Source organism: Lepus europaeus, chromosome 11 (assembly GCF_033115175.1).
Source record: "Lepus europaeus isolate LE1 chromosome 11, mLepTim1.pri, whole genome shotgun sequence".
Taxonomy (NCBI): Eukaryota; Metazoa; Chordata; class Mammalia; order Lagomorpha; family Leporidae; genus Lepus; species Lepus europaeus.
The window spans coordinates 12,505,925-12,531,661 of record NC_084837.1 but is presented as its reverse complement, the minus strand read 5'-3'; the positions used below and the strand labels follow the sequence as shown (position 1 = coordinate 12,531,661).

At 41.6% G+C, this 25,737-nt stretch overlaps 1 protein-coding gene across 1 annotated transcript in view; it reads left to right on the top strand.

Moving 5' to 3' along the window:
• OTUD7A (OTU deubiquitinase 7A) overlaps positions 1–25,737 on the top strand; it is a 363,177-nt gene that overhangs the window by 195,353 nt on the left and 142,087 nt on the right. Inside the window, exons 4-5 of the mRNA XM_062204557.1 lie at positions 19,898–19,989; positions 21,780–21,934. Of these exons, the coding sequence (XP_062060541.1) occupies positions 21,784–21,934 (151 nt within the window). The 5' untranslated portion in view covers positions 19,898–19,989; positions 21,780–21,783. The remainder of the gene's footprint in view (positions 1–19,897; positions 19,990–21,779; positions 21,935–25,737) is intronic.

Here is a 25,737-nt window from a genome sequence, read left to right as displayed (position 1 = left end):
ACCTGACACCATCAAATTATTAGAGAACATTGGAGAAACCCTGCAAGAGCCTAATGGCTCTGGCTAAAGCTCCAGGACAATATTGAAAAGTATTGATAAGAATGGACATCCTGTATGGTTCTGGATCTTAGAAGAAATGCTTCCAGTTTCTCCCCTTTCAATATGATGCTGCCTGTAGATTTGTCATTTATTGCCTTGATTGTGTTTTTTGTGGTATGTTCTTTCTATACTCAATTTTTAAATATTTTTATCATGAAAGCATGTTGTATTTGATCAAATGCTTTCTCTGTATCCATTGAAATAATCATATGGTTTTATCCTTCATTTTGTTTATGTGATATGTCATGTTTATTGATTTGTGAATGTTGAACCATCCCTGCATTCTTTGGATAAATCCCAGTTGGTCTGGGTGGATGATTTTTTGATGTGTTATTGTATTCAGTTGGCTGTAATTTGTTGGAGGATTTTTTCATTAATGTTCATCAGGGATGTTGGTCTATAGTATCTTTCACTAGTTTTTGGAATTAAAGTAATACTGGCCTCACAATGAGTTTGGAAGTGTTCCTTTCCTTTCAATTGTTTTGAATAGTTGAAGAAGAAGTGGGATTATTTCCTCCTTAAAATTTTGGTAGAATTCATCAGTGAAGTTATCCAGTTCTGGTCTTTTCTTGTTGGGAGGCTCTCTATTACTGATTAAATATCAGTCTTGGTTATTGTTCTATTCAGGTTTTCTATTTCTTCATGCCTCAATTTTGATAAATTATATGTGTCCATAAATTTGTCCTTTTCTTGCAGATTTTTCAGTTGGTTGGCATATAGCTGCTTCTGTCAGTTCCTAATGATCCTTTGTATTTCTGTGGTATCAGTTATAACACGTCTGTTTTCATCTCTTATTTTATTAATTTCAGTTTTCTTCCTTTTTTTGGTTAGTGGGTCAGTGATTTATAGATTTTGCTTATTTTTTCCAAAAACCAGCTCTTCATTTCACCTTTTGCATAGATTTTTAAATTTTTATTTTTCTTTTTTCTGATTTTTAAATTTATTTCTGCTCACTAATTTTGAGGTTTATTTTTTTCTATTTTTCTGGGTCCTCAAGATACATTATTGAGTAGTTTATTTGGTATATTTCCAGTTTTTTGGATTTTTTGTAAAGATTTATTTATCTACTGGAGAGGCAGTTACAGATAGAGGGAGAGACAGAGAAAGGTCTTCGATCCTCTGGTTTACTCCCCAAATTGCTGTGATGACCAGGGTTAGGGTGATCTGAAGACAGGAGCCAGGAGATTCCTCTGGGTCTCCTATGCTGGTGTAGGGGCCTAAGCACTCAGGCCATCCTATGCTGCCCTCTCAGGACATCATCAGGGAGCTGGATCAAAAATGGAGCAGCCAGGACTCGAACCAGCACCCACATGAGATGCCAAGTGCTGCAGGTAGATGCTCAACCCACTATGCCACAGCACCAGAACCTCCATTTTTTTTTTTTGATGTAGGCATTTATAGCTATAAACTTTTCTCTTAACACTGCTTTTGTTGTATCCATGACTTTTTATATGTATTATTTTCATTTTCATTCATTTCAAAGAATTTTTACTACCTTTTGATTTCTTCTATGACCCACTGTTCATTCAGGAGCATGGTGTTCAATTTCCATGTGCTTTTTTTTTATTTTCTAGAGACTCTTGTTAATTTCCAACTTCATGCCATTGTGGTCAGAAAAGATGCATGATACAATTTCAATTTTTTTTTATTTTGTTAAGACTTGTTTTATGGTCTGTTATGGTCTATCCCAGAGAATGTTCCATGTACTTATGAAAAAAAATGGATATTCTGCAGCTCTGGGATGAAGTGTTTTATAGATATCCATGAGGTCCATTTGATCTATAATCTAGATTAGCTCTGTTGTTCTTTGTTGATTTTTTTGTCTGGTTGATGAAAGTGTAATGTTGAAGTCTCCCATTATTCTTGTATTGTACTTTATGTCTCCCTTTAGGTCCATTAACATTTGTTCTGTAAAACTGTGTGCCCCAGCATTGGGTGCATATACGTCACTATAGTCTCATCTTGTTGAATTGATCCCTTAATCATTACATAATGACCTTGTCTCTTTTAATAGTTTTTTTTTACTTGAAGTCTATTTTGTCTGATAATGAGTATAGCTCTTCTTGCTCATTTTTTAATTGCCATTTATATGGGATTTTTTTTATCCATCCCTTCATTTTCAGTCTGTGTTTATCAGTACTGGTGTTTCTTACAAGCCACATGTAGATGCATCTTATTTTTTTTATCCATTTGCTATCTTTTAATTAGGGACTTTAGTTTATTTATTTTTGAGGTATTTACTTATAAGTAATGACTTGGTCCTGCCATTTTTCTATAAACATTCTTATTGTTTGTTTTTAATCTCCTTTGATCTTTTCCTAGGAGACTTTCTTAATTTCTTTCATAATGCTAATTGTCTTTGTTTTGAGTGTCATTTGTAAGGCTGGCCAGATAGTGACAAAGTCTTTAGTTTTTGCTTGTCTTGGAAGGTCTCTGTTTTACCTTCATTTTCAAATGAAAGTTTCACTGATTAAAGTATTCTGGGTTGCAGTTGTTGTTGTTGTTTGTCACTGAAGCCTTTATTCCCTGTAAATGTACCTGTTGGTCTTGGAGAAGTTGCTAAGGCTTACTCTTTAGTGTCAATCACGTATGTTTGGTGGGGCCAAGGAACTCTGGCCACCCTTTGTGGATGGGGCAAGAGTCCAGAGTGACACCCACATTGGGCATGGTGGAGCATCTCTGTCTACAGTCAGTGAAGGGAGGGGATACTGGAGCCAGCTATTTGTTCATAGTCCAGGGTGAACCAGCTGATTTATAGGATAGTGAGCTCACAGTGTCTTCTCATCTACCCATCCAGATATGCACACCACCCATTCCGCATTGTGTCCCCCACCCCTCCCACCCCTCCATGAGATCCATCCCCAGCATGCAGGGACATCTGAGTCTGCAGTCAGACCCTGCAGGTGCACAGGAACCCAGCCACAGTCTGAGGCCCTCTCGTTCTGCTACCTATGCCCAGAACTCCCACAAACACAGGGGGCAAGGGGTCTGCTCTCCACACCACATGCCTCCACGTCCCAGCCCTGGCAGCCTCTAGCAGTGATAGAACTGTCTATTGTTCCCAGGCTCAGGACACAGTTCAACCGCAGCTCTACTCCAGCATGTTGAGTCTGCAGCTTTGGTGAGGAGAGAGGGAGGCAACATGGCCTCACATCATGGAGCGAACTAGTCACCCAGACTCCCACAAGCTTCCCAGGCCATCATCAAGCCAGTGGGAACCAGGAAATTCTCCCTCAGTCAAAGCCATCAGTGGCGGGGCCACGGCAGCCTCCTCCCACTTCCCAGCCCAGAGCCAGCCATTTAGATGGCAGCAAGGTGTCTCTCTTCTCTCCTCATTGCTCCATGGAGTCTCTGTAGCATTCTGTCCATTCTCCACTGAAAATTTATCTCAGTCCGTCCCTGGGAACATGGTCCTTCCTTTGTTTTCCTGGTATCTTTCTGTTGTTGAGGTCAGTGCAGCTTCTCACTATTCAACCATCTTTGATCTCATCCAATACACTTTCCTAAACGTTGTACCTAGTACCCATGTAATTTTATTTCTGATCTGTATATATTTAATTTGTATGGAATTGATTGATCAGAATGATGTAGGGAATCTAGCTTTATTTTGTTTCCAAATTAATTGCCAACTTATTTTATCATATAATCCCTTCCCCAAGGATACCCACAAGTTTGAGATTCCCCACATGAATCATCCTAGCAGTTAGTGCTGTCAGCCTCAGGTAACTGGAGAGTTGACCAGCAGGGCCTTCACTGAAGATGTGTTTATTTTTACATGACAGAGTTGGCAGTTGGCGCTTGCATTGGATTGCCCGCTTGGTGATGCCAGGGCAACATCTTTGACATTCCCTTGACATCCTCCTTATAGTCAGAGACTGGTTCAGCTTCTCTTGTCACATCATGTGACAGGGAAGGAAGCAGGAAGGTTCCTGTTTTGTTAGAAAAGTCAAATATTGCCGGCGCCGCGGCTCACTAGGCTAATCCTCCGCCTTGCGGTGCCGGCACACCGGGTTCTAGTCCCGGTCAGGGCACCAATCCTGTCCCGGTTGCCCCTCTTCCAGGCCAGCTCTCTGCTGTGGCCAGGGAGTGCAGTGGAGGATGGCCCAAGTCCTTGGGCCCTGCACCCCATGGGAGACCAGGAGAAGCCCCTGGCTCCTGCCACCGGATCAGCGCGGTGCGCCGGCCGCAGCGTGCCTACCGCGGCGGCCATTGGAGGGTGAACCAACGGCAAAAGGAAGACCTTTCTCTCTGTCTCTCACTGTCCACTCTGCCTGTCAAAAAAAAAAAAAAGAAAGAAAAAAAAAGAAAAGTCAAATATCTGCCTAAGCAACCCAGCAAATTTCCTCTTGTATTTTGGGGCGCCAGTCTCAACCACTGCCTCTCCTCTCTGTTTCTCTCTCACTTTCACTCTCTCTCATACCAACACAGAGTCTGCATTTCCTGTTTTCCTCCATCTGCCACGCTGCTTTAATCACAGTGCTTTTATGTGTCATATGTAGTAGGACAAACCTGTGTGTCCATTTGGCTCTTTATGAAAATTTTCCATGAATTTCAAGTATGTTTTAGAAACTGTTTCTCTATGAAAATTTCTGTGACTATTGCATTCAATTTATTATAAATGTGAGAATATAATCTTAAAAATCACCTTACCATCTATTTATGTAAATTCTCTTTCTATTCCTCACTGAAGATTTATTGTTTTTTGCAAAGGAAAAATAAAGATTTCTCTCATTTTGTTGTTTTCCCCTAGTCAATTTATTAGATCATTTTTTGGTGTTGGCTATTATGGAAATGGATCCTTTTGTTGTCTTTAAAATGATGAATTAGCTGGTATGGTATATAGAGAAAGTATGTATTTTTATGTGTTGATCTTGTTCCAGCTATTTAAAATGATCTCATGTGTTCAAATCTTTAGTCATAAGCTTGTTCTGAACTTTAATGGAAATGCAGCTAATGTTTTCATTAGGAATAATCATTCCTATATGTTTGGGATCAGTACCCTTTAATACTTAGAAGGTTCCTTCTATTCCTGGCTGGTTTGTGGTTGGGAATGATGAATGTATGTGAACTTTTCAGCATCTTCTAAGATGATCATATTTTATTCTCCTTGAAATTGACAGAATAATATATTGACACTAGCACTGTGTTTGGCTGTTGGAACAGAGAACAGACATTTATTTAATAAGAGGAGAATTTCTTTCTTTCTCATGTGATCCTGGAGTGAGACATTCCAGAGATTATTTTGGTATGTCCACCTTAATAAACTCCTTTATCAAGGACCTGAGAGATTGGCTGCAGTTCCAGGGCCCTTATTTGTCTTTTCATGCCCTTTGCTACAATTTTGAATCATTTTCTGATCTTTTAAGTTTTACATCTATGTTTTTGTTTTTGTTTTTTTTTTTTTTTTTTTGACAGGTGGAGTGGACAGTGAGAGAGAGAGAGACAGAGAAAGGTCTTCCTTTGCCGTTGGTTCACCCTCCAATGGCCGCCGCAGCTGGCGTGCTGCAGCCGGCGCACTGCGCTGATCCGAAGGCAGGAGCCAGGTGCTTCTCCTGGTCTCCCATGGAGTGCAGGGCCCAAGCACTTGGGCCATCCTCCACTGCTCTCCCTGGCCACAGCAGAGAGCTGGCCTGGAAGAGGGGCAACCGGGACAGGATTGGTGCCCTGACCGGGACTAGAACCCGGTGTGCCGGCGCCACAAGGTGGAGGATTAGCCTGTTGAGCCACGGCACTGGCCTTACATCTATGTTTTATAAATGACATTCACCTTAAATATTCTTTTTCTGTCTTTTTTCTTCTGGTTTTGACCTCCAAATTATTCCACCTTCATCTGTCAATTAGGAGTAAGGTCATCTACAAATAAGCAAACATTTGACTTAACTAGCTCATACAATTGGATATTTAGATAAGAAATGTAGCACAAAATCCAGAAGTAGGCTTCTAGGGCTGGTGCAAACATGCAGTAATGTCACAAGTGGTTTTTTTTATATTCCATCCAACTTTTGCTGCATTTTACCAGCTTTCTGCTTAGAAGGTATGTGTCCTTGCAGATTTTATCCCTTGCTTAAGGCAAAAAGAAAAGAGAACTGGAATTTTGGAAACAGCCATTCTAGTTAAGCCATTCTGTTTTATCAACTGAGCACATGCTTTCCCATGAGCCCTGCTTAGCTGACGTTTGTTTCCATCAGATGGACTGAATTGTCCAGTGTGGCTGCATCCAGATTGGTGACCAGATTGGTCAAGGGTAGTAAGATCACCGGTGACTGGCTTTGACCATGTACAGCTCACCCCCAGAGGCTATAACAGGGCCACCTGTCTTCTCTGAAATCCAGAGTCTCTGAGGCTACTGCATGAGCCAAGATTCAGTCAGCACTAGACTTGTACTATGGGCAACAGCTAAGAAGGTTAGTGAGCACCCCAATATTCCCTCCCATACGCTAGAGGCACATTTTCCCTTGTTCCCAGGGTTTTGTGGTGTTGTTTGCTTTCCTGAAACACCTGCAATTCCTGTCAGTTGTCTCCCCAGAAACTCTCTGCAGCTTCCCACTGGCCTCATGAGTGGCAGGCAAGCCGCTCACCGTGACATCCCTTTCAGCTGCCCTAACCTTCCCCCACAGCCAGCATAGCCGCCAGCTCTCCTGGATACACAAGAACGTTTGTGTCTCTTGACCTCTGCTCATGGGATTCAACCTCCACCAGGTGGGAATTTCCTCCTTTCAGCTTTCCTAAATCCACCTCGCAAACTCAACTTAGAGGCCAACGTTGCAAAATCGGGGGTTAAGCTGCCACCTGGGACGACAGCATCCTATATCAGAGTTCCATTTCAGTCTCGGCTGCTCCGCTTTGGATCCAGCTTTCTTCTAATGTGCCTGGGGATGCAGTGGATGATGACTTAAGTGGTTGGGCTCCTGCAGCCCACATGGGAGACCAGGATGGAGTTCCAGGCACCTGGCTTTCGCCTGGACCAGACCTGGCTGTTGCTGCTGCAGATTGATCTCTCTCTCATCCTCTCTGTTCCACTGACTTTCGAATAAATCTTTTTAAAAATAAACTTACCTTACCTTTAGCCAGGCAGAGGGTACTGTTCCTATCTCATATTCTTTTTTTTAACTTTTATTTAATAAATATAAATTTCCAAAGTACAACTTTTGGATTATAGCGGCTTTTTCCCCCCATAACCTCCCCCCCCACCCACAACCATCCCATCTCCTGCTCCCTCTCCCATCCGATTCACATCAAAATTCATTTTCAATTATCTCTATATACAGAAAATCAATTTAGTATATACTAAGTAAAGATTTCAACAGTTTGCACCCACACAGAAACACAAAGTGTAAAGTACTGTTTGAGTACTAGTTATACCATTAATTCACATAGTACAACACATTAAGGACAGAGATCCTACATGGGGAGTAAGTGTACAGTGACTCCTATTGTTGATTTAACAATTGACACTCTTATTTATGGCATCAGTAATCACCCGAGGCTCTTGTCATGAGTTGCCAAGGCTATAGAAGCCTCTTGAGTTCACCAACTCCGATCTTATTTAGACAAGGCCATAGTCAAAGTGGAAGTTCTCTCCTCCCTTCAGAGAAAGGTACCTCCTTCTTTGATGGCCCGTTCTTTCCAATTGGATCTCATTCACAGAGATTTTTCATTTAGGTCATTTTTTTTTTTTTGGCCAGAGTGTCTTGGCTTTCTATGCCTAAAATACTCTCATGGACTTTTTAGCCAGATTCGAATGCCTTAAGGGTTGATTCTGAGGACAGAGTGCTGTTTAGGACATCTGCCATTCTGTGAGTCTGCTGTGTATCCCACTTCCCATGTTGGATTATTCTCTCCTTTTTAATTCTATCAGTTAGTATTTGCAGACACTAGTCTTGTTTATGTAATCCCTTTGACACTTAATCCTATCATTATGATCAATTGTGAACTTAAACTGATCACTTTGACTAGTGAGATGGCATTGGTACATGCCACCTTGAAGGGATTGAATTAGAATCCCCTGGCACGTTTCTAACTCTACTGTTAGGGGCAAGTCTGATTGAGCATGTGCCGAACTGTACATCTCTTCCCTCTCTTATTCCCACTCTTACATTTAACAGGGATCACTTTTCAGTTAAATTTAAACACGTCGGAATAACTCATATTCTAATGCATTTGCTTGGAAACAATGTCACAGCACTGATATTCATTCCAGTGTGAGTAGAATTATGGTTGTTTTCATGGCCACCTATTAGGATAGAGAATGTTGGGCTTCATATTTCAAATTTTATTTTGTTTATTCACTTCCATATTTATTTAGCAGCTGGTATAATCGAGCTTGTAGTGATGTTAAAACAACTAAAAATGATCTTGCCTTCCAAAGTTCCCCTCATAGAGTGGGGAAAGGAGGGAGTAGATTGGGGCTGGCAGCTCCATACTCAGGGAGTCCCCTAGCCTATCAGTGAGAGGTTACAAAAAGAACTGGACCTGTTAGGCCATTTCTTTCCTTCTAGAAACATGTCTTTACCCAGCAGAACGGAATTAAATGAGTCAATAGAAGTATGAACTTGATCAGTCAGTGGTTCAGACCTTTTTAAACTCCTGTTTATGGCACATTGGTTCTGCAGACACCAATTTTATGCCATGCACTCAGGTGGATTTATGAGCCTGGAGATTAGAAATACAAATATTTCAAAGCAAGGGGGTCTCGCACACATTTCAGTGCTCAAGATGTGGGACTGCGAGGGGAAGCTCAGCTGCAGGTTTTCCAAGGATGAGATATGCCTCTGACTCCCAGGTTCCCTTGGAAGATGGTCATTCCAGGGCATGAGTACATTACATTGTTACAAGGTCATAGCCTTCTACAAATCAGAAAAAGTGCTACCAGGTATCATGGTATCATGGCAAACATATCTTCAGCATTGGTGATCATTATTCCCATGAGTTCTTTATGAATTGCCCAGTTTTTATGTAAGTTCAAGGCAGAGAGTGTCAGGGAAAGAGCACCCTGTAATTTGGGGGGAAGTTCTGAATTTCTTACGGTGATGACAGTTGTATGCCTTCTCTCACACTAGGAACCTGTGAAGAATTCAGTGTCAGTGATTCATGTATCATTCCAGTGCACACAAGAAAACCTTAGTACATTGTACATTTAATACTATTCCCCGAAATACAAATTTTAGAAAATACATTTCTTCCACCTTTCCATACTAAGAGAAGATCATGAAAGGTGTAATTAAATTTCAGCTAGGAAAATGACTTGCTTCTGATCATGTATCCATGTGCATAATGTGTTTCAAAGACAATAGATGTTTTTCCCTCAGAACTTTTGAAGATACTGTAAGAAAGTTCAGACTTTCTCTGTGAAGGCTCAATGATCAATTCTGCTGAAATAAGCTAATAATAGATTAACAGGAGAAAAGGCATACAAATTTATTGACATTTATGTGTGCAGAAGCCACCCAAAATAATGAAAGTCATAGAGCTGCTGGATGGTTGAGGCTTAAACATACTCATCATAGAGAACAAAAAAGTTGCATGGGGGAGGGGGGAGGGAATCAGTTTTTGAAGAAGGAAAATTATTTGGGGGGAGAGAATAAGCACAGAGAACAGACAGTGATTTGGACAAAGTCACTCTGGACTCTGGGCTCTGGGAGGGCGTTTGATTTTCAGTCTCTTCTTCCTGTGATATGAGTTTAACCTTCTTTGGTTGATTAAATTTTAATAAGAAGACAAGAAAATTGTGTTTCTCTTGGTGAATGCAGTCTTTAGGTAGATATGGGAACTGCAGAGGAGCTGGTCCCTGTATCTGGCTGTTCTGCAAGTGCTCTTAGTTTGAGATTCAAAGCAGCATATTTTGTAGTATCTCGTTCTGAGTGCTAGCAAAAGCTCAGTAAATTCCATATTCACTACTATTCCCCAAAATGTGAATTTTTTTTCATCTTTCCATATTAAGAGAAAATCACTAGAGGTTTTGTTGTCAGATAAGGAGGTGTTTTGCCTCTGGCCATGCATCTGTGCACACAGTGTATATCAAATACACTGGGTATTTTGACCTGAGACCTTTTGAAGATACCCTGCACCATTCTAAATATCCAGTGTTGTGTGATGGAGGAATGACCTTTGGATGAAGGCGGAACCATGTGGGCACCTCAGTCCTGCCCCTGGGCTCTCTGGGCATCAGTAAAATGGGACAAAGCCATTTGCCCTGTGGAGCTGTTGTCTGTATAAATTTAACTCATAAAGCACTTAGCACTGTCACTGTCATTGAGGGCACTTGGAAGAGTATATGTATTTTCTTCATTTAGATATAGACAGGATTTGGACCTATGGAAAGAATTTCTTCCCTTTTTTAGCTCACTTCAAATAAATTGAAAACTGAGATAAAATGGATAAGCCTCTAGGAAAATATAATCTTACAAAATTGAAACCTAAGGAGATGTAAAGTTACAAAAAAATGATTTCCAAAAGGAAAAAGTAATAAAGGTTTTAAAAGATCTTCCTGCAAAGGAAGTGGCAAGAACAGATTGATTGGTTCACAGAGGGAATCCTCCTAGACCTCCAAATACCAGAAAACCCCATTGCTACTTAGGTTATAGACAGTACCTAGCAAGGAAAGAACTCCCAATTTTGTTTTGAGTATATAATAGTGATTTTTTAAAAACCTGACAAGGTTTGCACTTAAAAATAAAACAATAGGTAAATCTAACTTAATAAATACAAATGTAATAATTTCAAATAAAAACTAACAAAGAGAATCAAAAAGCATAGAAGAAAAAGGAGATTCACTCCAAAAATACAAGTGAGGTTCTGATAGGAAGTCCATTCCCAGACTCCATCATATTAATACATCCTAGGAGAAAAAAAACTATATGAAAATTAACATCCATCTATGATAAGCCACTGAATATAAAAGATGATGGATACCTTTTTAATGTCTGTGTGTTTGTGTGTGTGTGCGTGTGTATGTGTGTGTTGCCCAAAAGCCAGCAGCTGGCATCTCACTTAATGTAGACAAGAAAGTTATTCTCACTAAAATTAGGACCAAAACAAAGATGTCCATTGCATGTAATAATATTAAATATTATACTGCAGGCATTAACCAATGCAATAAGGCAAAAGAAAACAAAGATTGAAGAATTTAAAATTGAAAGCTAACATAATCTCTATTTGCATTTGATACAATTGTAGAGCTGGAAAATTCTCCACAAAATCTATGGAAAAAATGGCTACAAACTAATAATTTAGCAAAATAGGATATAAGTTTAACCATCAATAGCTATGTTTATAAATATGATCATCAGTTAACACACAATGGGAGAAAAGACACCTTTTATAAACCCCTAGGCATAGATATAACAAGAAAATGCAGAAATAGAACCAATTGCATATGCAAATTTGTCATACAGTAATAGAAGCATCTCAACTCAGTGGGGTTATGCACTGATGTGCTTTTACATAAGTGGTGCTGAAGTAGCCGGATAGATGTCCAGAAAACGGTAAAACTAGATCTATTCCTCATAGGATGTACCAGGGTCAATTCCAAATGCATCACAGTTTTAAATATTAAAAAAAAAGAAACCATTCAATTATTGGACGAAAAAAATGGGTGAATTCCTCTATAATCTAGCAATGGGAGCACTTTTTCAAATTAAGACTCAAATCCAGAAGAATTAATGGAAAAGATACATAATTATAGTTAAACTGTTTTAATAGACTATTTTAGAGCAATTTTAGGTTTAGACTGAGTGGAAGGTACAGAGATTTCACATCTATTCCCTACCCTGCTGTACACACCACCTCCCCACCAGAGAGAAGCATTTATTACACTTGACAAACTTACACTGACACATCATAATCACTCAGAGTCCCTGGCGTACGTGAGGATTCCCTCTTGGTGTTGTACATCCTGCAGGTTAGAGCAAATGTGTAATGATGTGTGTCCACCATGCAATAGCATACAGAGAATTTTCCCTGCCTTGACAATCCTGTGTTCTTCCCGATCACCCCCTCCTCCTCCCAATGTTTCTTCATTGCAAGAGAGAACACACCAAAGGCAAAGGAAGAAGACAAATGGCAGACGATGGAAAGCATTTTCATCTTATATCAGAGAAGACAACTTTTTATGCCTAATGCAGCGGATTTCAAAAAGTTTTTGGAAAAAATGTAACTAAATGATGGTTTTATTTTGGTGTAAAAAACATTGAAATCCAGGTATAACTTTTCAGTTTACATGACCTTTTTGAAGACCCCTTGTGTATAATGAGCTAGTTGTGATGGAAACAAATAAAGACAAAAACATATCTCAAGGAAGAAAGAGACCTAGAAAGTTGGACAGTTTAAGAGAATAATAATAAATATTATAATTATAATATTTCTTGGACGTGTGAAAGATGCTCAATTTCGCATGTAGTGAGAAAAATGCAGTTAAAGCTATGAGATACTATTGCTCACCTATGAGATTGCCAAAAATCCAAAAGCTTGACAATATACCCTATGGTTCAGGTTATGACGAAACAGGCACTTTTCTGCATTGCCATTGGCAGTTTGGCAGTGAAAACTGATACAGCCCCATGGAGAACAATTTTGCAGGATTTAGAAAGATTACAGTGCCATTAACTTTCCGTGCAGTCTCACTCCTGGGAATCTATCCCGGAGACACCTGAAAAGACTTTAACAAGAAATCTCCTTCATTCCTTTCTGAAGCTGCAGTCCAGTGACCACCCCCTGCTGAGGAACATTCACGTGGTCTTCGGGCTGTTATTTTTGCAAATGGTGTAATGAATGCAGGACACCTCCTGATACTGGTGCAAAGGCATCTAGAAAAAGTATTGCAAAGTGCAGAAATATTGCAAGATGGGGAAAAGTGTAGTATATCATTTATTTGGGCAGTAGGAGTATATAATACAGATTCTGAAAATAGGATTATAAATCCTATATTAAACGCAAAAGTATAGAGCAAACAAGGAAAAAGAGCAGAAGAGACAGAGCAGAAAACTTACTAGAATATGTCTTGCTTTAGATACATGACTTTAAGACTGTTCATGTTTTACAAAAATGGCAATCATTAAAATAACTGTAAAATAAATCAAATGAACCTAAATGTGTATCCAGTTGATAGCATAGCCACACAAAGGAACTATTCAAAGTGAATTTATTTACTCTATGTGTGTGTGTGTGTGAATATACAGTAATCTTCCTGTTCACCTATAGTGGAATATACCTGAGACCAAAGAAATAAATGCTCTAAGTAAGCAGACAAACCTTAAACTATCCGCAGTAATATTCCACTAGTGTTGGTGTTTTAAATTTATTCTGAGACTCTTGTATGTATATTGTAGGATGAATTGAATGGGTAATTGTGTGGTATTCTGTCATTTCTGATGTTTTTATGAACCCGGGATGAGGGAAGAGGTTCATATGTAAAATGGATGAAGTTAATTAATGCCTTTGAAGTCTATTTTTAAAATGAACCCAAGGTGTTTTTGTCTTAAAATATCTCTCAGCTTTGGCCACTAAAAAGTTCTAAAAATCATGAATAATCCAGCAGTGATAGGTACACTAAGTTCCCAGACTGTGGTCCTGAAAAACCATTCTCACTAAAAGACTCATGGTTCCTTGAGAAAATGTCAGATTCCGGATATGGATCAGTAAATGTACAAGAAGAATCGGAGACATCTTGTCAGACCTGACAGAAAAGGAACTATCAGCTTCACCAAGGTCAAGGCAACGTGACTCGGGACTCCTGAGCCAACTTGAAGGGGCTCCCCCCACCATGTTAGGATGATTTGAGCTCCAGTAAAGATGATAACTGCTTCTGTATTGGATGGGTTGAATTGCATCAAATATGTTCAAATCCAGGAATGCAAAATGGTATTTTTAAAAAGAAGAAAATGAATTAATCACCACTGGAGGAAGCTAGTAAAGCAGTTCATCCAGTAAAAATGATGAATTCAAAACTAGTAAGTAGAGCATTTATCTTCACTTTTCTATTTGAAATCTACCATTGGGTGACCAAATAGTGCATTAGTAGAAGTTTCCCTTTATATAAGTATCTCAGCTAAAAAATGAAAAAAACTAGATATTATACGCATCTTCTATTGAATTAATTATTTGGTCTAGGCAGTGGTCATCCATGGCTGATGTCATCTTAAGTAGAGATCATCAAACATTTATTTGTGCCTGGTGGAAGAAAACAGCACCAGGATTTGCCTAAAGTTGAAACTGAATGCTGTCAAGTCCTTACATCCAAGCACCAGCTCACAGGAAGTAGAGGACTCAGGAGCACATGGCATGCTACCTCGGGAACAATAAGAAAAAGGTAGACAGCAGAAAACTCCGTGACGTATTTCAACAAACAGAAAAAAAGATGGAGGCAAGACCTAGAGATTAAAAAGACATTATCAGGGGTGAGTGTCTGGCACAGTGGTTAAGACACTGCATAGAAAACCCATGTCCCATATTGGAGCACCTCGGTTCAAGTCCAAGTCCAACTTCCTGCTGATGAGCAGGCAGCAATTGATGGCTCAAGTAGCTGACTCCCTGCTACCCGCATGGGAGACCCATACTGAGTTCCAGGCTCCTAGCTTTAGCCTGGCTGAGCCTCAGCTGTGTGGGCATTTGGGGAATGAACCAGAAGACCGTAGATCTCTCTGTGTGTCTGTTTCTCTGCCTTCCAAGTGAATAAACCTTTTTTAAAAAGACATATCAACCAATTATAACACATGGTTCTTATTTGAATCCTGGTCTAAACAAACTGGAAGACTAGAAATAAATGAACTTGTAGGACTTGAAATCCTTGGAAATTTTTCACTGTTTGAATATTAATTGTACTGAAGAGTTGGTGACAGTGCTACATACTGCAGTTGTGCTTTAAGTTCTTTTAGAGAGATATTGAAATATTTTGGATGTGATACATTGCCCGGCATTATGTTCCAAAATGCTATGTGAATGCAGGTACAAAGGAAACAAGGAAATGAAAGTGGCTAAGAACTGGTGATTGTTGTACCTGAGTGACAGGTACATTGGCATTCAGTGTATTCCTCTGTCTACTTTGATGCATGCTTAAATTTTTCCATTGGAAATAGATTTTTAAAATACATTCCATAACTTAATTCTGTGTTCTCTTTGTCAGCACAAACCTCTAAGCTCAAGAGTAGAGAGACTGGGATATTGAGATGGCATCTTTTATTTTTTTTTACTTTGCTGTCTCATGTTAGGTATACCTCCAGGGCCTCTAAGAGCTAGCGTGGGCCCCAGGCATGGCCTTGCATCAGATGTACCTCCCCCAGCATAAGGCACCTGCTGGACAGGTGCCATGGGCTCAGTACCCCACACCATGCCTCCCTCCAAGCCTTAGGTCAAAGCAGTGGTCCCAGAAAACCTACCAAGTGCCTGGGAATATGAGCTTTACCAAGGGAAGACCCAAGGGCAAGGTGGCCCTGCAAACAGTGGGAAGAACTTTAACTCCCACCAGACACTCCCATGGTCACCTTCACTGGTTTTCTGGCAAGCCTGTCCATTATGATCTTGTCTAACCACCCACTTCCCCCCTTTGTTGCCCTTCTCCTCTCCTCATCCAGGGCTTTAAGGTTGAATGTCCTAGAGAAATTATTTTGTTACTGCCAGAATTGCTCTCAGATTTCATCTTTATCTCTAGCTTGTGTTTCAGAGTTAAATAAAGTCATGCATGTTACCAAGCTTTGAAAATGATAATGTGCTGAATATATATGAATGCTTGGCAGGGCCAAACTTTGCAGAACTGTGTCTCAATGTGGAAAGACATTGGATTCTCTTAACTCTCCTCTGAACCGTGGAAATGCCCTGGAAGATGCGTCTGGCTCATGTGACATCCTCAGACGTGTGTGCCCCCGAGTTCATTGCTCTTGCCCAAGGTCCAGAGGGCAGTTAGCAAAGACTGACCATGCAGACTCCTTGGAAGAGAGGTGTTGACAGCTGAGTCAGGACAGTCGATGAACCCCACAGTGAGTTTCTCCCTGGGTGAGCCTCCTCACCACACAGGACAAGGCTAGATCATGCCTGACTCTTCCTCATATTTTAATCCTTCACAATGGGATTCTGCAAGGAGCCTCAAAAAGTACATGGAAATGCAAACTTTGAAAAACCTATGCATTGGGGCCAGCTCTGTGGCTCACTTGGTTAATCCTCCCCTTGCAGTGCGGGCATCCCATATCGGCGCCAGGTTCTAGTCCCGGTTGCTCCTCTTCCAGTCCAGCTATCTACTGTGGACTGGGAGGGCAGTGGAGGATGGCCCAAGTGTTTAGGCTCCTGCACCCGCATAGGAGACCAGGAAGAAGCACCTGACTCCTGGCTTTGGATTGGCGCAGCGCTGGCCGTAGCGGCCACTGGGGAGTGAACCAATGGAAGGAAGACCCTTCTCTCTATCTCTCCCTCTCATTGTCTATAACTCTACCTGTCAAAAATAAATAAATAAATAAAAACCCATGCATGGTTTTCAAAAATGTTTTGTGCCAAAATAAGCCTATATTTTAATTCCATTTCTCCACAAACTTTTGAAGTACCAACTTAAGCATGCATGGGTAGCAGAGGACAGATTGTCAATACCAGAGCAATACAGTGATTTATTATTTTAGAGTGATGTTAACAATAGTATATGTTCTTTTGGTATCATTTCATTTCATCTTTACGGCAAGTGAGAGGCAAGATCGCTACCACCCTTATTGTTCACGTAAGGAAACCAAGCCTCTAAGAGAAGTGGAGTGACTTCAGCCAGGACGTGGGGAGAATTCAACCCAGCCAGGCCTCTGGCTCAGCCCCAGACCTGTTCTCTGCTCTGTTCCGTGAGACCTTTGTTCACTGGGCTGCATCATCAGACAGACATGGCGAGTTGCTGCTCCCCTCTTGTTTGTGTCACTATGACCTAAGGCTGGCCCTCTAGGGGTAGCAGTGTCTGCAGCTGCGACATGTGTTCCTGACAGTGCTCTCCAGGCCGACAGAGCCTGAGGCAGAAGGAAGAACATCAAGCTTCTGCCTCCTGATCCTGCCTTCACTGAAAATCTAATACGGTGTTCACTGAGCATTATTGTTTTTGCACTCATTTTTTTTTCATTTGTGCAAATTTTTTTATTAAACTTTTATTTAATGAATATAAATTTCCAAAGTACAGCTTATGGGTTACAATGGCTTCCCCCCTCCCATAACTTCCCTCCTGCCCGCAACCCTCCCCTTTCCCGCTCTGCACTCATTTTTACGTTTCAAAAATATATCATTAAAGTACTGCTTATCTTGATTTCCTTATGTTTTGCACCTATGGCAGGTGCTATACCTGTCTCACCTCTGGCCTGGCCCTACTGTGGACCAGACACTGTGAATCCTGGAGAACAGAAAGGGGATCAGAGTAGATCAAGCCCTCAGGGACATGGCTCTCTGTTGGGAGGGGTGCTACACAAGGCATTGACCGCCATTCCGCTACTCTGAATGGAAAGGAAGCTCCTCCTGCCCCTTTGGTCTTCTGTCTTTCCCAAGTGGTCAGACTTCAAGTCTCTGACTTCAACTCCCAGTCTCGTCTACACACACACACACACACACACATCACCTTCCCATTGCTGGCTGTGAGATCTGCTGGCAAATATAATGCAGGCATGTTTTTAATAAAGCTCTACTGAAGCAGAAGTGAGATAGTCAAGGAGAAGTGCAGCATATGGAGGCTGGGGCACATCTCCCAATGCCCCCAACAGCTCTTGGGCCAGTCTCTTCCATTCCCAAAGCCTCAGTGCCCTCACATGTAAAGAGAGGTGATAAAAATACCTACCAAGAATACAAAAGGACATCTTGCAATCTGAGTTTAGGATGGTGCCTTCTGGGTATCCCATATTCAGGATGTGTGCAGTGATTCTCAGATTCACACATGTCTCTTGGAAAGAGCTGGTTGCCCCTGTCCTGGTGGTGATCCTTGGCCACAGCCTAGGGTGCATCCCACCTTTTGTGTACACAGCGGCTGGCCAAGAAGGCAGCTGCCACTGGCTGCTCCCCTACGTGTGAAGTCTACCTGCTGTTGGAACAGTGGTAACCCTCAGGTGTGAACCCTGCCTGGTGCTGAGTAAACGAGAAATCCACAAGTCCAAGTTGTGTTTTTCCGGGGCAGCTCAGAAACCAGAGAATGGCAGATCCACAGATATATAGAAGTGAAAAGGAAGAATCTGTTTCCTTGTTGTTTTAGTCAGTTTTCATGTAGCAGTTGTAAAGCTCTGTTCGCCTATCTTTTTTGAGGTGTTCAAACCATTGGATATTACAACACATTCTGCACTCACCTGGCCCAAGACCTGTATTTTGCAGGGAGGGGACTAAGGTTCTGGTGAGTTCATTTGCTGGTCATCCCATCCCCCTGTCCTACATTTGGGCACTGAGGTGGAGCCAGGGAAGCGGTCAAAGAGAAGTGCAGGTTGTCCTGCCCATGTCTGAGCACCAGTGTGATTGGGGATCATGGTGTACCTGTCATTCTTGGGAAGGGCCCCCTGCCTGTCTGGAATCCATGTCTCTGTATTCAAGTCCTCCTGCTCCTCTGCTGAGGGCACTGGGGCAGCTCGAGGGTCTTCAGTGATGGAGTCTCGTTCCTCAGAGGTCTGGTGCAGCAGTTCTGCTGCTAGCTGGCCTGGGAAGCAAGTGCAGTCTTGGAGCCCATGTTAAGTTCATTCAGTGGTTCAGTAATAGTTCGTTTTCTGAGCATGTAATTCCTTAGATTTCATAGCAACTATGAGGTACTATTAATATCCTAATTCTGTTGAGGAAACTGAGACACAAAGATGTAAAACAGCATGCCCAAGGTCACACAGACAGTAAGTGGTGGCGCCATTTTGGCCCCTGGGGGCTGATCCTAGGGCCAGTTCCCAGTCTGCACACTGCACTGCCTGTCCGAGGCAGTCACGGTGAGGAGCTAACACCCCTTCCCCAGGGTGACTGATGAGACCTCAGAGACATCTCAGAGCTCAGTACCCTTACTCAAGGTGAACAGAGCCCAAACACAGCCAGCCTGAGCCTCATGCTGTCAGCTGGCTGGGGGGTGTTGGCTTAGCAAGGGTAAGTCAACAGCGCAGCCAGGCACTTCAGATGGGGTGGCACTGGGCACAGACAGCTCAGGTGATTGAGAACCAGGATCCCTGCTGGCCCAGCAAACCACAGATTACCATCATGCGTGAATATGAGATCTGGGTTGTGGTGGCTGCATTAGGTTTAAGAAGTCTTGAGGCTGAAATGTACTGTAACTTCTTGCCCCCCCCCCAATATACATCATTATATGAGGTACCTAGAGTAGTCAAATAACTAGAAAGTGGAAATGTACTCACCAGGGGCTGAAAGAAGGGCATGGGGAGTTGGTGCTTAATGAGTGCAGAACCTCAATTCCAGAAGATGAGAATGTTCTGGAGGTGGATGGTGGTGATGTTACACAATAGTGTGGATGCACTTGAATTGCACTGAACTGTACACCTAAAAGTGGTTTAGATGGTCATTTTCATGTTATCTGTTTTTTACCATGATAGCTGAAATTACTGTATTGTCATAATGTTTATTAGTAAGGTTTAAAATAACTCTGTCCTGCAAAAGTGATAATCATTGAAATATAAATGCTTGCTCAACTGAAGAATGTTGAGACGCCCCGTCTCCAGGCCCCCTGCATGTGGGAGGTGATGGTCAGCCAGCAGGCAAAAGCCTTTAGGGCCCAGGAAAGCAGAGGGTATGCCTTGGGCATTGGCCTTGCCCAGTAGGAAGCATCCCAGGACCTCAGTCTGAGGGTAAGGACAATGACGTGCTCTTGTTCTCCCATTTTATCTCCCAGGTGGCAGCAACAGAAGACCTTCTCCCGGCCGAGGCTCTGGTGCATGGAGAGAAGGAAGAAGGCAGTTTCCTAACTGGTGCCATAAACATCAGGTTAAACAGTTGTCCTAATTTCTAGCCACATGAACTGAAAATTACACCCATGTAGGGTCCATGTGCAGCATAGCATCACAATGCAAGTCCCTCTGCCTGCGAGACTTGGTTCGCAGCCTTGTGAGATAGATGAGCTTGTTTTGTCCACTTGTACAGCAGCACAGATGGGCTCAGAGAGGTGAAGCACACGTCGTAGCTAGTCAGGGGAGAGCTAGAGCCCAGATTGTGCCTCCATGCCCAGCGGTAGAGCACAAGCCGCCACTACAGAACCTACCCACCTGGGCACACCCACCCTCGTGGGACTGCAGAAGGAACAGACACTGTCGTCCGTGGCAAGGAGGTTAAACTCCCTCTCCCTAATCTATCAAATTAATTGCATCCTTGCTAGAATAAAATTGCCATCACCTGTATTGGATTCAGCAAACTTTCTAAACATGTCTAAATAGTAAATCTTTTTGGTTTTGTAGACCTACGGCACATTTTAGTGACTCAACTCAGCCATGTGCAAAAGCAGCCCTAGACAATATGTAAATGAATGTGCATGGCTGTGTTCCAATAAAACTTTATTTACCAAAACAGGTGGTGGGCTCCTTTTGGTCCATAGGCCATAATTTGCTGACCCCTTATTTTCACAAACACAAGCGTTCATTTGCATTTTATCAACGATGACTAAGCCCAGTTGCCCCAGAATGGGTCCACTCATGTGAGTCATTCCCACATGTGACGTGGTATTTGCTTTTCCCCAACAATTGGCTGCTATTGTCAGCCTAGGGTCAAGCTGCCAGATGCCCATTGCATCTTTCTGACTGGGATTATTCTGCCTAGGAAATTTGGCTTCCTTATGAATTTTGACAGATTGTCACTATGAATATGACAACTCTTAGAGAGTAGATAGTTTAGTCATCATCTTCAGCAAGTTTGGCTACTATCCAGCTGTGGATTAGCCTAGAGTTTTTCCTAACAGCTGGAGGAGGGGCGAGGTCTGAGGTTGGTGGGATGACATGTTGATGAAGGTATCATTGGGATAGAGTGGGTAACAGTCATTTTGTAGAAGTGTCACATAGCTATAATCTGGAAGAGGATTAGAAACGTAAAGATATCTAAGTAGACTAAGTATTTTCAGGTGTTTGATTTATTTTAAAGTATCTAGTCTATCTCCCACCTACCCCCAATCAGTTGTTATTGAAACTGACAAAATGTAGGGCCAAAGGTATTAGAACTAGTGCTGACCCCTTGTCTTAGTCTGTTCAGGCTGCAACAACAAAATACTATAAACTAGGTGCTTCCCAGCAGCTGAAATTTACTTCTCACTGTCATGGAGACTGAGAAGTTCAGGATCAAGGTGCCAGCAGATTTGGGCTCTGATGAGGTCAGCTTCCTGGCTCATGGATGGGATGGTGCCATCCTCACGAGGAGAAGGAGCAAGAGCTCTCTCCCAGGCGTCTTTGGTCAGGGCACTAGTCCCATTCATGAGGGTTCCACCCCATGTTCTGATCACCCAAAGGTCCTACCTCCTGATACCATCTTAATGAGGATTGGGTTTCAACCTGTGAGTTTAGGTGGAACACGGACATTCTGACTGTGGCATCACTAGTCCCTTCTGGCACGTATGGAAGACTGATATTTTAGTTTGACTTTTGTGATACAGCATCTTCCATGAAGAATAAGGCAGCCATCCCAAACCAGTTCATAGCTGTGGAACAGCAGGTGGCAATGATGCCTTTCCTCCACTGGGTCTTATTTCTTCCGCTCCATCGTTGGTGAGTTGCCTTTTCTCTTCTTCCCTGCAGATGGATGGTTTCTAGCCTGCTTCCAAACCCCACCTCGGCTGAGTGTTGGGCAGCACTTCTACATGATCCTATGACTCTTGATATGGACGCAGTCCTGTCAGACTTTGTTCGGTCCACAGGGGCAGAACCTGGTCTGGCCAGAGACCTGCTGGAAGGTGAGCCTCCCTCCTTGTACCCCCACATGAGCCTCAGAAGCCCACCTGCCTCCCAGCAGTGACAGAAGATAAGAAGATCCCATTACCTGACTACAGTAGTCCTCAGATAGTATTTGGTCCCTTTCAAAGTAAAAGAAAATGAAATTATTTTGTTACTGTTGGCTTTTGTTTTGGGTGTGGAACAGACTGCCCAAGTCTGTACAGTAAAAGTGCACAAGGAACTAAGTAGGCTTTTCTATACAGACATTGAGTCAAGATTTAACAAAATAATTCTTAAGAAAATATATTTAGTAGAGTGTAAATCATAGAAAATTCAAGAGGGTAATTTTGAGACCCAATCTTCTTATCTCTGTCTTAACTGATAGAAAATACATGAGGACAAAGTTTTTGGTGAAACAAGGAAGCTTAGTATCCAGTAAAGTGGTCAGGAATAATTTATAAGCAAGAAGACAAAATTCTTTCAGTCTTTTCAAAAACATTTCACTTGCTGCATGAGAAGTATTCACTGTCCATATGGTGTTTTGATTCACGTGTATCCTAATGGAGCAAAAATTAATGTTTAGTTTTGTTTCTAAAATGAATTTACTTTATTGTTTATTTTATTTTATTTTTTGGTGGTGGTAAGAAGAGGGAAGAGCCAACTATGACTTTTTTTAAACTCATTTTTATTGATTTTTTAATTTGTATAAATGGAACAAATTTCATGTATCTCATACATACAATTTTAAGAACAACTTGTTAGGACCATCAGATTTGTAAGAGGAGGTCTGTTTTAATGATTCTTCTTTGCTTCAAATGTACAAACTGCAATTTACAGAGTTAGTAAATACTTGGTCAAGAATTATAAGCCACATGTTTATTTAGTGGGAAATAAAACATTCATATAAATGAAGATAAGTGTTCAGCCCTATTGAAAATTAAGAACCGGAGCCAACATTATGGGGCAGCTGGTAAAGCCACTGCCTGCCATGCCAGCATCCCTATGAGCACCCATTCAAGTCCCGGCTGCTCCACTTCTGATCCAGCTTCCTGTGAATGCACTTGAGAAAGCAGCAGATGATGGCCCAAGTTCCTTGAGCCCTCTATCCACATGGGAGACCTGATGGAGTCGCAGCCATCTGGGGAGTGAACCAATGGATGAAAGATATCCGTGTGTGTGTGTGTGTGTGTGTCCCTCTCTGTGTAACTTTGCCTTTCAAATAAAATAAACATTTTTTTAAAAAAAAGAAAATTAAAAATCATAAATTGGAGGATTATGAAAAAAACTGGTGAGAACATAGTTTTTAACTTTCCTTCAACCCTCCAGAAATTCAGGTTTAGATTGAAGTGTCCTCAGACAACTTTTGCTATGTGTGAATCAAATGAGATCCTCACTTCCCACCCTGCATGTTCTGTGTCTGCCTGCCCACTTCCCCTGCCTTTGTTAATTTAATGAACAGAAGGGTGGAGAAACAGGTTTGGAATGTGACTGGCAGTGAGTGGGGTTCAAGATCAGGCTCATCCACTTACTATTTTTATTTCTCTTCACCTGAGTTTTTTTCCCTGTAAATTGAGCTGACTCCACATTACACAGTAGTTGTGAACATTAGAAGTTAGAAGTTGTGGCCGGCGCTGCAGCTCAATAGGCTAATCCTCCGCCTGCGGCACCGGCACACTGGGTTCTAGTCCTGGTCGGGGCGCCGGATTCTGTCCCGGTTGCCCCTCTTCCAGGCTAGCTCTCTGCTGTGGCCCAAGTGCTTGGGCCCTGCACCCCATGGGAGACCAGGATAAGCACCTGGCTCCTGGCTTCGGATCAGTGTGGTGCGCTGGCCGCAGCGCGCCGGCCACGGCGGCCATTGGAGGTTGAACCAACGGCAAAAGGAAGATCTTTCTCTCTGTATCTCTCTCTCACTATCCACTCTGCCTGTCCAAAAAAAAAAAAAAAAAATTTAGAAGTTGTCATATAAAATTCACATATAAAAAGTTGTGATATAAAAGTGAGCAGCAAATACCAGATTCTCAAAAACACAGAAGACCATGCTGCTTGCCGCTGACATTGTAATGAGTCCTCACAGTGCTATGGCCTTCCAGATAGCCTTCACCGGGAGGCAAGTGTTATCGTCTTCCCTTAATTTTATTTTTTAAATGTTAATATACAGAAAACTTTTTGTATATAGTTCTGTGACATTTAGCACATGGATAGGCTTGTCTCGTTGCCGCTAGCATCAGGAGACAGAAGCACTTCTTCACCTCCAGATGCTCCATCGTGCCGTTGTTGAAATCGGGCCCCTGTCCAGTGGCAACACTGCTCTGTTGTCTGTTGCTTCTGTTTTGTCTCCTGAGAATGTCACGTAAATGAAGTCATCTGAGTAGGAACAGAGCCTAATCTTTTTTTTTTATTTTATTTAAAGTATACAAATTTTATATATTTCATGTATATAGATCTGGGAACATAATGATACTTCCTGCCTGTGCTCCCACCCTTCCTCTCTTATTCCCTATCTAGTTTAAGTTTACCGTATACTCATAAAATTAACCCTACACTAAGTGATGAGTCAACAGTAGAGACAAGGGCTGTAAACAGTCATCGAAGCTCAGGGTGTCAGTTTCACTCCCATGCATTACATTTTTGGTGCTCTGTTGGTTATCACTGATCAGGGAAAACATACGGTATTTGTCTTTTTGGGACTGGCTTATTTCACTAAGTATAATGGTTTCCAGTTGCTAACCTTTTAAAGCTGGCTTCTTTTCACTCTACAGCATTCTTGTGTGGTTTATCAGAGTTGTGTTTCAATAGTTTATTCCTCTGTATTGCAGGATAAGAGTCCATTCTATAGACGTATAGGGTTAGTTTATCCAGTCACCCATCAAAGGGCGCTTCAGTAACTTCCAGTCTTTGGCAGTTAGGACTACAGCTTTAAGATCAAGGTTTTTGGTGACTGTAGTTTTAATTCACTAGGGTAAGTAGGGGTGGGATCGTGGTTCTGATGGTAACTGTATATTTCACTGTATGAGAAACTGCCTAACTGCTTTCCAGAGTGGCTGCACCACTTTGCATTCCCAACAGCAATGTGTGAGAGTTTCAGCCACTCTGCCTCCTTGCTAGCACTTGGTATTTATTTTATTTTATTTTATTTTATTTTATTTCAACTTGAACCATTCTAATAGATGTATGAGGGATCTCCTAAAAGTTAATGGAAAATGTGTATTATAAAAAAAAATGCATGGATTTCAAAATATTTTGGCACCAAAATAAACTCATCATTTATTTCCATTTTCCACATACGTTTTGAAATCCCTTTGTATAGTGGTATTTCTTCATGGCTTTAATTTTCATTTCCTGAATGACTAATGAAGTTGAAATTTTTTCATGTTGTTTTCCTCCTGTGTATTCTCTCTGTGAAACATCTGCTTAAGCTTTTTTGCTATTTCTAAGTGAGTTGTTTATTTTATGCTTGAGTTTTGAGAGTTCTTTATTCTGAGTATAAATCCTTTGTCACATATGTGACTTGAAAATATTTTCTCCCAGTGTACTTGACTTTTCACTCTTTTTAGTGGTGACTTCTGTAAAGCAAAACTTTTGCTTTTGATATAGTCCAACTTACCATCTCTTTCTGTGTGGGTCATGCCTTGAGTAAGGTGTCTAAGAACTTCTGTGTGACTCCGGTCATGAAGACTTTTTTCCATGTGGTCTTGTAAAAGTTTTAGACTTCGATATTTTTGCAGATGAAGCTGTGAGCCATTGTGAGTTGATTTTTTAATAACGGGAGATTTAGGTCAAGGATCATTTTTATACATATGGATGTCCAATTGTTTCAACACTA